The sequence below is a fragment of the Corvus kubaryi genome, unplaced genomic scaffold (genome assembly GCF_017639235.1).
Source record: "Corvus kubaryi isolate FWS band 111438036 unplaced genomic scaffold, C.kubaryi_AGA036_p1.0 split1-65, whole genome shotgun sequence".
Classification (NCBI taxonomy): Eukaryota; Metazoa; Chordata; class Aves; order Passeriformes; family Corvidae; genus Corvus; species Corvus kubaryi.
In genome coordinates, this window is record NW_024582080.1 from 7,978,910 (window position 1) to 7,991,060 (window position 12,151).

General features: G+C 39.8%; 1 protein-coding gene across 2 annotated transcripts in view; it reads left to right on the top strand.

The window, feature by feature from the left end:
* The first annotated feature begins 6 nt into the window (after positions 1 to 6).
* Positions 7 to 12,151, top strand: part of USP12 (ubiquitin specific peptidase 12) — a 32,832-nt gene continuing 20,687 nt past the window's right edge. For both annotated transcript variants that reach the window (XM_042014083.1, XM_042014084.1), the window contains exons 1-2: positions 7 to 132; positions 11,012 to 11,092. In XM_042014083.1, coding sequence (XP_041870017.1) covers positions 85 to 132; positions 11,012 to 11,092 — 129 coding nt within the window. In that variant the 5' untranslated portion in view covers positions 7 to 84. The remainder of the gene's footprint in view (positions 133 to 11,011; positions 11,093 to 12,151) is intronic.

Genomic DNA, 12,151 nt, shown 5'->3' on the forward strand with positions numbered 1-12,151 from the left:
TCCCTTCCCCTCCTGCTCCCGCCCGGCCCGGCCCGGCTCCGCTCGGCTCGGCGCTGTGATTGGGCGGAAGATGGCGCTGGGCGGATGGAAATCCTAATGACAGTCTCCAAAATCGCCTCCATCTGTACCATGGTGAGTGAGGGGCTGGGGCTGTGCCGGCTCCCCGGGGGTGGGGACGCGGGCGGTGGCAGCGGCTGCGGGGGGCGGGCTGCGGGGGAGGCCGGGCGGGGGCGCGGGGCGGTGTCCGTGGCGCGGGGCGGGAGCGCTGCCGTGGGTGGCGGGCGGGAGCGGAGCGGAGTTAATCGGCTTTGGGAGACTCAACCTGGATGCGGGCGCCGAGGGGGTTGGGCTGGGCGGGCGGCGAAGCGGGGTCCCGACTGAGGACGGGGCTGGAGCGCGGGGTGACCAAGCACAGCCTTCCCCAAAGTGTGCCGAAAGCGGGGGCATCGCCTCCAGCTCGGGGCTGCTTATTGCGGGCGTGTGGTGGTTACGGTCGGGTTTCTGGAAGCGCCCTCCTTCTCCCGACACACTCCGTAGCGTCCCTGCTCTCCCTCCGAGTGCAGCGCGCCTGAGCTGGGGCTGGAATCGCCCATCAGCGGGCCGGTGCTCCCCGGGTTACCCCGACAAGTGCGAGCATCCCATCCCGCCCGATGGGCTCGGCCAGGCGCGCTCCTTGTGATCTGACTGGTGTGCATCGATCCTGGTCCCGTAGGAGGCTTCTCCCTGTGACCGCTTTCTCATTACTCTCTCTCGTGATGAATTAGAGCCAAAAGCAGAAGCACAGATGTGATAAGGCTCTCTCGGGTTGTTTTAAAGAGGGATGGGCGGCTCAGTAGATTCGCTGATGGAGGAGTGATGAATTTAAGGAAGGAAATATCCCTTAGTCAGTAGAAGTTACTGGTTGTCATGCAAGAGGTGTGCTGGTGGTTCATAGCAGAAGGTCTTGCATTTGTGCTCTCTTGTACCTATTCCGTGGCCATGTGAAAGTTCTTGTAACCAAATCCGTTTCCACGGGGGAAGGAAAGAGGTTATTAAGGGGAAGAACGCACTCTGTCATCTACTCTGTTAATTTGCTGAGTTGCTATTACAATGTCTCATAACATCAAACAGTGGGAAGTGCTTACATTTCATATTATTGGAAACTGATTTATGGTTTTCATGAATCTTGCTGCAAAGAGGCTTTAATGTCTCAAACAGATATTTCAGAGGTGGCCCATGAGAATTTTGAGTGAATGTCTGGAAGCCCATAGGATGGGATTGCTCAGGTGGTGTTTAGTCACTGGAATAATGTTTTTTGTGACATGGGAGATGACATCTTTCAGTTTGGAATTAGAAGAGTCTGATAAAATTCTTGATAAATTCTTGAATTTATCAGCTGTATACTGACATCTTGATGTGGCCAGATTTATAGGACGTGTACCATGTACTTCAGGAGTTTCCATTCTCTGGAGGCAGGTTGTTGAGGAATCAGTGTGATTGATCCCTGAGCTGGGGTGATCTCCTTTTCTTGCAATTCTAGCTGACATCTTTTCACCCAGAGTTGGCCGCTGGCCTTTGTGTCGGCATAAATTCAGTGCTGGCCTCTTGATTTGGGTCAAGTGTGAGACCTCACTGCTCTGCTTCTGGACTGCATGCAAACCCTAGGTCTGGACTGGCCAAGCAGATAGTTTAAGATTATTCTGTGTGTATGTTTATTAGAAATGATGTTATGTCACTGAGATTTAGGTCAATCCCAAACCAATTTTTTCAACTAAAAATCTTCTTATTACTAACTAAAGTATCTGTATCCATAAAGCTGAAATTCTGATGGCAGTTCGATATTATCTGTCCAATCATTGTCACGTGTGCTGAGGTGGATAAACTCCAGGCATAAGATTTTTGCTGGGCCTTTCTGATCCATGAGCTTTAATAGTATTGTGATATGGGACACCTAGCATAGGATACCAGCTGTAAAAGCTTTTCGGCAGTTAATATAAGATGGTGCTTAAAAGTATATCCATAAAGATAGTGTGAGGGAGCACTTGGTAGTTACTGTGGAGCTGTTCAGAAGTGTGGTTGTGGTGAGGCAGATCTTTTTAATTTTAACAAGAGTCAAATACTTATGTTTAAGCATATGTTTTACAAAATTGAGAAGGATTATAATTGCTGAGTAATACTATTTTTTTTTCTGGCAATGCTTACATCGTGTCAACACACTTTGATAAAGTGCCAGACAACTACCTAAGAATTCTCACAAGTTTTTCTTGCCTTTTCCCATGCCTCTTGCAAGAACTCTCAGACTGTTACTTCTCTTCTTATGATTACTTAGTACAAAACCAGTAACAGGCATTTTTTTCAAGAGACAGTTTGTGCCTACACAAACCTAGCATGCATGTACACTTATAATCTCTAAGAGCAGTCTAGAACTATTTTGAAAAAGCTCTTCCATTGCAATTCTGCATTTCACGACTTCTTTTTTTTAAATCTGAATTCAAGTTTTGCTTCTGCTGACTCATTTATATTTTATGCATCTTACCCTCGTTGTTCAAGCCCTGAATATTATAAAGCAGTATATTATGTTTTGCAGTACTGGCACGTTGTGTGGGTACAGTGAAGAGTGATAACCAGTATGTTTAGTTTACCTGTAGTACCTTTTGGGGATGGTCTTCCAAGAGGACATCCCGTCTGTGTTGATTGGTTCCTTTGTGTATGCTCCATTAGTTCATTGATCTACACCCCAGTGTTCATACTAATGTTAACAGAGCTCTTTCTGTAGTAATGTTTCCTAGTGTTGTGTCGCCTTTCAACTTCCTTAAAATTCTTTGCTCTATATCACCATTCCCATGCTTCCTTGTGCTGTACTAAGTCTTAATGACAAGGCTGGAGATTGTGGAAAAGCACTGGAAATACCTTTGCCCTTGAGTGGTTTAGCCACTGTTCCTGTTGTAAAATGCATGAGGTTAAAATTGTGTGGTCTATTTTTTTAAATTATTTTTAATGTCTTTGCAGTAAAAGTAGAACTTGATCTTTTACCCTCATCCATGAGTAAAACTGCAGTCAGAGTCTTACCTGACTGAACTGTTTGGGGTTTTTATGCATGGCTGAGGAGGGATAAAGTAACCCAGGCTAACTACAAGGAAGATGTGCCCCATGCTATACTCACAGATTGCATCTAGTACTTCTGCTTCTGTTGTCTAGAGTCCAGGAAACTCTTGCCAGCAGTTGAAAGGTATCAAGTCTTTGAGTCACTGAAGCAAAGAGAAGATAGAAATTACATTTGTAGCTTAAAAGCTATGAAAAGCCTCAAAGATGTCAGCCTCAGACATAGACAAGGAAGTTGTAATGGTAGTAGAAGAAGAACAAGAACAAGAAAAACACTTGTTTTCAGTGTTTCTTGTAGAAAGTGGTTGATGATGTTGGCACAACCTGGAAAAGTGTGATATTTTAAAACCATGCTAATCTAGGAGCTGTAGCATTAGACATCAAAATCTTCATGTTCTGGGTATTTGTCTGTGTATTCCCTTCTCTGCCTGGCAGCTCAGCATCTTGCATACAGAGTCTGTCACTGAACGTCTTCAGTGATGGTTTCAGCCCCTCAGCACTGACATCAAATAGATAGTTTGTGGTTAGATGTTGACTGTGTGATGTAACAGTGTGTTCTGCATGAGGACCTCTGCTTATCTTACAATCCAAATTTTTGTTTCGTTTTTGAAAGGATTAAGACGTGGAGTCACGCTGAATGGCTGGCTCTTGTCCTTTTCCTGCCTGCCTCCTCTTGAAGGGCAGTTATGTTATGAGTACCCTTTTGCCCATTTCAGTCACATTTCACAAGGGTGAAGATGTTTCAGAGGTACTAGAGTTCAAACAAGCATGTGTGGGAAAGGCGTCCTAACAGAGGAAACAGACCCTGGAAGTGCCCCGCTGAGGGAAGGTTGCAGTGCACCTACCTTGAGTGTCACAGCAGAGAGGCTTTATAAAAACTCTTAATTGCAGGAAAAATTTGTAGCTAACTGTGGGAGAGGTGTGGATTTACGGGCTTTCTTACTGTTTCAGGAATTGTTTGTTTACAATAGGACTTTCAAACCTGATTGTGAAATCTGCACTTCATGTAAATTGATGTTTGCCAGAGTCTACAGCCAGCCAGAAATGGCTATGAGGTACTCACTCCTGTTCCTTCTAATTGCACTGTCTCCTCTGAGGCATGAATTGTAATACTTAAACATTAATTGATGATCAGGTTAACAGATTCCGCAGGAAGGTATACAAAGGATCCATGCTGGAAGAAGGGAGAATTGAGTAACAGCAAGGAAAGAAAAGTTATGGGAAAACCGCTTCAAAAGAGGAGGTGACAGAAAAATCCAGCAGAGAAGGAAAGGACTAAAGTAACACAGGGGAAACAGTGGTGTTGTGGCATTCCTTTATCCAGCTGTCTACCTTGCTCATGTAGCACGGTTGGCAAGAAGGAACATGTGCCGCTGCTGCTCATCTCAGCCACTGCATTTCACTCTGGCACCATGACCTGAATCTGCCGTGCTCCGTGGACCAGAGTGCTCAGGGACATGTTCTGTTGTGGTGGCTCTGTTGCAAGCACAGGAAATTTTGGAGAAGTATTTGTTAGGCAGCTGGGGTAAGAGTTTACACCACAGTGTGGAGGTTCACTTGTCTGTTGGAGTTCTTATCAGGAGACTATTTCATGATAAACATTATACTAAGATTCAAGCATGGTTGTGACATCTGTCATCATCATTTTTGTAGCTGTAATATGCTACAATATGGTAATAAAAGATGAATGTTTTTATTTGGTCTTTAAACTACTGGGTTTGTGACACTTTTTAGTATACTAATTAATTTAGACAATTTCGTTTTCAATTTTCATCAAAGTAGGAATTTGACTCTAATATAAAACAATTGTCAAATATGAAACACAAAAAATTCTTGAAGTTACGTAGTTGTAAAGCAGTATTTATACCAGCACAGGGAATTATTTAGTTGACGTATTATTTAGGTGGATAATTTTATTTATGTAAGTGTTCCATTTTCTTTTTACGCGTACATGTGTATATTCATCTTGCAAGTTCTAAGCTCAAAGAAACAATGAAATACGAATTTGGACTCTAGTCTTGGCAGCAGGATTTTTAGCTGTGTCAGTGTGAACACCTGATCCTGTTACTAGACATCACTGGAATATTTAGATCGGTCAGTTATGTGCTCCTGAAGCAACTCAGTTGCATTAAAACTTATACGAATGATTCTGTAAAAATGTGGCAAAAGGGGCTTTTCTCTTCAAATTTCTTGAGGGAAAGAGGTGTATAAAAGCCGTGTGGAAGGGGTAATTTTTGTTTTTGTAGCTTAGGAAGATTGCCAAAATTAAATGCTTTTAACAAATTATTTATTTCAGTAAGGTGTGCCTAATCTTTCAGCTGAGGGAAAAAAAAAATCTAGATCTTTTTTGTAGTGTAAAACCAGAAGGTTGTATTAACATGAGTAGACCAGAATAGGAACACATTTTTACCACCTCTTATAAACTTAAATTCTTTTTATGATTCCATGAGCATGGGAAGTTATAAAAGCAATATATTTGTTTTCTGAAACTGGAATTACGTAGGTTAATAAAAGCATGTGAAACACATCACAGGATGCAGTTTAGCAAAAACAACGATTGAGCAAATGTGTTTTCCCCACTCACCCTGCATTTTAGGTAGTAATTTTTCTGAAATATTAACTTGTCTCTGACTTGGGTATTCAAAAGGATACGCCGTCATACACAAGGAAGTGTGACTATATGTAGTTGTGAAGGAAAATACATTGTGAATGTTCAGTGGGGCTCAAAAAGATTGGCTTGGTAGACATACCAAATACAAAGAGAAATTAATTTTGTGATTTGGTATAATTTTCCTTACCCAGGCAGAGGTGTTTTTACTTCATACTCAAAAAATCTTTTATCTTAGCTGCACATGATATGAATATATATGTCTTAGACTGATTAATTAGTAAAATAACACTATTTGGAAGTATTTAAAAAGTATTAACTGAAACTATCCAAGTATTTCATGTATTAATAATGCATGTTCATTTGTAAAGAAATGAACAAAAAGGATTATTTAATTACACTCGTATTTCGATGCTGCTTCCTGGCTGGAAACAGTATCAAAATAATTGCATTTCAGTCTTGGTTGCAATTGAAGCAACAAATATAAACTGATTTAATATAGCTGTTTTCTTTGCTCTTAATCCTGATTCCTATGAATACATGGAAAAGTATGAATTCACGTATTCTGATAAAACATAACTGGAAGAGCAGAATTCTGCATTTCTTCGTTAAGAGAGGATTCCTTCAGTCATAGTGCATTAATTAGTGCATTAGGCTGTGAAATTCTCCATATCTTCACTAGTGGCGCAGACAAGGATAGCGAAAAAAAAAGAGTGAAAACACTAGTGAGTGCTTCTATACTGAGATTTATTTTTGCAAATTATAAATAATTCCATTAATTTTACACTTGTTCAGGAACATTGTTCTTCCTGATTACTGAATTTCCCTTTTACTTGTAATGCCTTTTGGTCACTAGGAAAGGTGATAGTTCTGTGTTGTGTGGTGGTATTGTTAATTTACCTATAGCTAAGGTCATGTTTTAGAGATTTGGCTTATATATACACCCGTGCAACATGGTTTAGTTGTATGAACCACCTTTAATCAGTGTTGTTCCTTTTCTTGAGCGAGGTGGAGGGCATTGTAAGGAAGGATCTAGCATAGTGCATGTGTGAAGGGAGAAATGGATCTTCAGGATGTTGGTGACAAATGTAAGTTGACAAGAAATTTGTTTTAAAGGTGAAATTTTGATTTTACTCAGGAAGTTTACAGCTTAATCAAACTAGAGGGTAAAGCTGTTAAACTACTGCAAAGATAACCCACAAAGCAATCAACTGATACTTACTCTAGAAAGGGATAGATCAAAGCCCCTCTCCCATGCCAGTAAAAAGTGTAAGCTTCCAAGCATGTTAGGCTGGTTATGAATCAAGCCTTTGTAAGGGAAATTCTGCCTGCTAGGTTGGATGGTAATGACAAGGTAGGACACTTCAAAACTGCAATTGTTTGCCTGCTTGCTGACATGTTTTTAGACAGTATTTTTAATATAGGGTGGCATACCAGTTTACCATGCTTTGGTTTGCATTTTGGGAGCACTCTTAGAGTGCACAAATTAGATGGCTTTTGAAGGAAACTACATCAGACAACACAGTTCAGCTGCAGCTGGTATTCAGTCACAAAACCAGCCTACAACTAATCTGGCAAGAATGCTGTGAAACCCAAAGTGTGTGTGTCAGATCCTAAGCACCAACTGATTTGTTTCACAGATTGGCTCCAGTTATCCTATCCATGTGTCAGCTGTTAGTGTGTCTCAGGAGGACTAGTTCAACATGTAACACCGCAGCAGTGTGGCCTCTGAGGCTGTGAGGAAAGGCAATAATAAAAACGGAAATGGCATTTAATAATATTATTGTTTCAGCAAGTGAAAAACTAAACAAACAAAAAAACCCATCTGCGTTTGTCTGTGCTTTGTTTTTTCTGCCCTTTTCCATTGAAATGGATTGCATCAGTGGGTTTTTTTAGTTTATTTTAGTAATTTGGGAGGATGTGTATTTATAAAATGTGAAAATTGGGAAAATACAACTGTACTCAATTCAAAGAAAATACACTTTCCTATTCCACTGTGTTTCCTGGGCTTTGATTCCACTAAACTGAAATAAACCCCTCATCTGGCTAATGTTAAATGTGTTGATTTGTAGAAAGCTCAAGCTCTTTTAAAAATAAAAGTTGAGAAATTTAATTAAGGGGCTTCCGTGGCAAACACAGATTCTTATCCCTTCATTAAGAAATTAGCATTTACGGTGATATTTATAAATCCAGTAGTATAGCTTTTTTTCTTTAACTTGATGGGGGATATAAGCAATAAATGTTCAACTGATTTGAACATGATTAAATAAAGGTTACATGACATATCATTTTGAAGGGTGAAATCTGCAATAGTTCAGTTTTACACCTAACTTTCATTAGATTTGTGAAGATTTTTGTATAGTCATTGATGGTTTAATGTTTCCAAGATAATTTTCAGTAACAGATAAAAAGCAAATCTTGATTTCATGTTGTGTTCTTGTAAACACACCTTAGTTGCTGAACTTTCCACTTTGTAAAGGTGTATTTCATCAGCTATGAGAAATTCGTGTTTTCTGTGCCTGTATCTCTTTGCTGGAAGGGGGTTAATGTAAGGCACTGCTAGGTTGTGTAGCTGTATAGCTTTTACACTGATACAATGCAAAAAGTGGTAAATCCTAGTACTACTGCAATATTATTAGCGTTTTGGACTTCTGCTGTGCCTCTGTTCCTTCTCATTTCTGGGTAATGACCTTGTGTGCTTCCCCTCAGAAGGACAAGGGAAATTGGAGGTGGAGGTACTGACCAAACTTACTGATGTCTCCTTCTGTCCCCTATATAATATCAAAGCCAGGTTGCAGTGTGGGGACTGAACACCTGTTGTATGTGTTATTAAGTGAGCCCCCCAAAGAAGAGGGATTTATTTGGGGATTTTCCCCAGCGATCCCATTTAACTGGCAGAGGAATCAATTATCTGAAGTACCTCAGCATAGAGCACAGCCTGAAATTTCCTGAGTCTAGTTCCCAAGTCCAGTAAGTCCGACTTGTCTGATGAAAAGAGAGACACTCCCACTTCTGCCTTAAACCTCTGCTGTCCTCATGTCCAAGAGGTGATATAGTACCGTAATAGTTGGTGGTCCTGCAGTGCTCCCCCCCTGCATCTGTATTTGCATGATGGAAGAGTCAGCTGAGACTGATAACATGTACTGTAATCACAGCTGGGAAACATTTTGAAGCAAGGGGTAGTTAGGTTTTAAAATAGCTTTTATGGGTCAGTTGTGAACATGCATTTTAGTGTAGTCTCCCTGTGTTTCTGCTTTTGCAACCAATACACTGTGCACAGTATAAATAATCACTTTGGAGGGAGAGATAGATCCTGTATGACAGACAAAAAGAGAGCTGTAAAGGGAAGTCTGAGTAGCTCGAGGGTTTTACATTGGTGTAAAACATCCCTGCTGGTTTGTACTAACATTCATAAACAGCTGCATTCAAACATAGATGATGCAGTGCTTTGAAATCATGTGAAAGTCTGAGCCTTGAATGAAGCACCTTTGAATAATTGGAAAACCATGACAATCTTGTAGTATCTCAGCATGTCTTTCTTATTGCCAGGTTGGATCTTTATTGTGCTAGAAAACTAAATACAGTGTTCAGGTCTGTACAAACAGAAACATCAATGTTTGTATCATAATATTTTCCTTTCAAATATAGAATAAAGCAGCTACTCCACCCTAGCTTCGAAAAGAGAAGGAATTTCCTTAAGCCTGCTCTTGAATTTATTTTTAAAGAAGTAGAGATTTTAACAATAGTATAAAGGCCGCCACAGTTCCTTCTTTTTCCTGGTTTATTTGCAATACCTTGCCAGAGCTTGTGGGTGCATTTAAATAAGGCTGCAAAACTAAATATTCAGAGTCACAGAGTGCTTTAATCTTAAATGAGGGTTTATACCCCTTTTCCTCACCACTATAATCTCCATTTGAGAACAGCTTCTAAGTAATAAGCCCTGCAGCTAAATCCCCAGTAACGGAGAGGCTTTATCAAACTGGGTAATTGGAGGGGATGTGACTGGTGAAAGCAGCTGGGGCTGTGCTGTGAATGGAGAAGAGCTGTAGTGTCTCAAGTGTGGAGTTTTGCTATCTTTTGCCCTGTTCTAGTTAAAGTTGGTACCTCCTAATGGGCCTTTGAGCATGTGCTTCCAGTTTCAGAACTGCTGAGGTAGTTTCTGTAAAGTTCTGCAGTACCAGGGTCATACCATGGCAGATGCCACGTTCTATACATTTTGATACAGTTCTAGTTTTCATTCTGTTCCACTTCTTCCTGTCTGTAGTTAATCTGTGCAATCCTGTGTGCTGTTTTTAGTGCACTCTGTGATTTTGATTTAATTTAATTATTGTGATAGCCTATGTAAGGGCTATTTGCTATATCTTTGGTGTAAAGAAAGAACTTGTTGGGAGGGAGTTGCACCTGGTTTTAAGGTTCTTTGCTGTATATTATGTGCTATTTTAGCTGCAGTTAGACTTGCTGGAATATTCATGCTCATGTATTAGTCCCATAGGAGAGAGAGAGAGAGAGATAGATAGATATCAGTTTTGTTGTGTGCAAAAAGTTGCATGTGTTTCCATTTCTCTAAAAGCAATCAGTGTAAGAGCTCATAGAAAGCTGGGGGTTTTTTTGTTCTCTGAATTTTCCAGCATAGAGGTTTTTCTGTCTCTAAATAAAAAAGAAAACAACACTTTCCTTTGAAACCCAGTGTTTACTGCTCCAGTTCAGTCAACACCCACAGAATAACCAAAGTTACTTGCTCTGGCTTCTTTTTGAGGATCAGACCCAACAGATTTTTTTGGGCAAAGGCTGCAGCCTTTGTAATGCACACCATCAGTAGCTGTACTGCATTGTCTTTTAGTTTTACAAAGTTCAAGGTGTTTAGCAAAGCACTTTGTACAGCTTGTGTTTTCAGTGTAAGTGGAACAGACTTATGAACAATCTGCATCTCTTAATTTCTTCTGAAGTGTGCTTTACAGAATGCAAGTTAGACCTGTTAGAAGGAGCTTGCCAGTGGGCCTTGTATGACCTGCTTTGCATCCTGCATTAGTGCAAGTGCTATTAAAGTAATTCTACTCTGAAAATAATAAGTACAGAACATCAAAACAGTGTAATTGCATGAAAATATGTGAAAATTATATAACTTTGAGATGTTTTTGGACAGAACATATTTGGAAACATCTCTAAGGTAATTTTTAGTTGTAATCAGTGTGTTTTGCAGGGGTTTTTTATGGATGGTTGATTGGTTTTGATCATTTATCCTTGCCAAAAATTTCTTTTTCCTCAGCAGCTTAAATTCACTGTTGCCACTCTAATATTTTGCTACTTTTGATTTTCTTCTAGGGCGCCAATGCCTCAGCTTTGGAGAAAGAGATTGGTCCGGAACAATTTCCAGTCAATGAGCACTATTTTGGTTTGGTTAATGTGAGTTTCAGACCGTAACTTACTGCTTTGAAAGGACAGGGAATGGGTTTGTTAAATAACAAGACTGTAATGATGAGTGAATACTTAAAAATATGAAAGATGTAGTCACTGGATATTCATTCTATTGAAATGTGTTTCAGTACTTAGGGTATTCATTGAAATATGCTACTGAATTGTTGAGATGGGCTTTCTATTGAATACTTCATTTCATTTTATTGGTTGTAGGGTAACTTTTACATCATTTTCATGTTATTAAAATGTCTAAATCTTAAGAAGGCTATTTAAAATATGTAGTTTGTTGTTCATAATATGCCAATGAAGTAAAATAAATACATAAAAAGAAAAAAAATCTTGTGAAAGACTATTGATGATATGAAGTATTTATGTCTGCTATTTGTATTAAGATTAAAAAAAAAAACACAGCCCAAAGGGGAAAGCAGTGCTGAAAAAAAAAACCTAGATTGTTTAAATCAATAATTGGTTTTAAGGAATGACATAAACTTTAATTTCTGGTATTACTGATGAAAAACATATTTTGTTAGAAATTGCATTGTACTGATATGAAATATTATTCCCTTTATTGGGGCTTCAGAAACTACATAGTTTGAGCAAGCTGGTCTAACAAGAGCTATTGTCTGGCTTTTCTTAATGAAACTGATTATTTAAACGTTGTCCTGGTGCTGGAACGTGTCTCTACCTCCAGGTGCTTAGCACTGACCTGGTTCAAGAGTCTCCAATCCGAGCATGCACTGTGGAGTCTGTAAACACTGATAAGCTGACTTCCATGCATCTCAAAATACCACCACTTAAATTTAAGTGATTTCTTTTCCTTTCTCATGAAAGCTGAAATACCCTCCAAATGCTGTGTTATCAGAAGAGGAAATTCAGGAGTTTCACTGTTCATACCTGTCAGTTCTGCAGCTGAGCTTAGGCTTTCCATTTTTCCAATAACAGGTTTTTGCAAATCTCTTACTCTGTTGACAGATAAACTGTTTTTCCCAATTTCTTGTCCAAGTCCAGAGAGGATTTAAGACTTAACAGTGAAATTGTATTGCACAC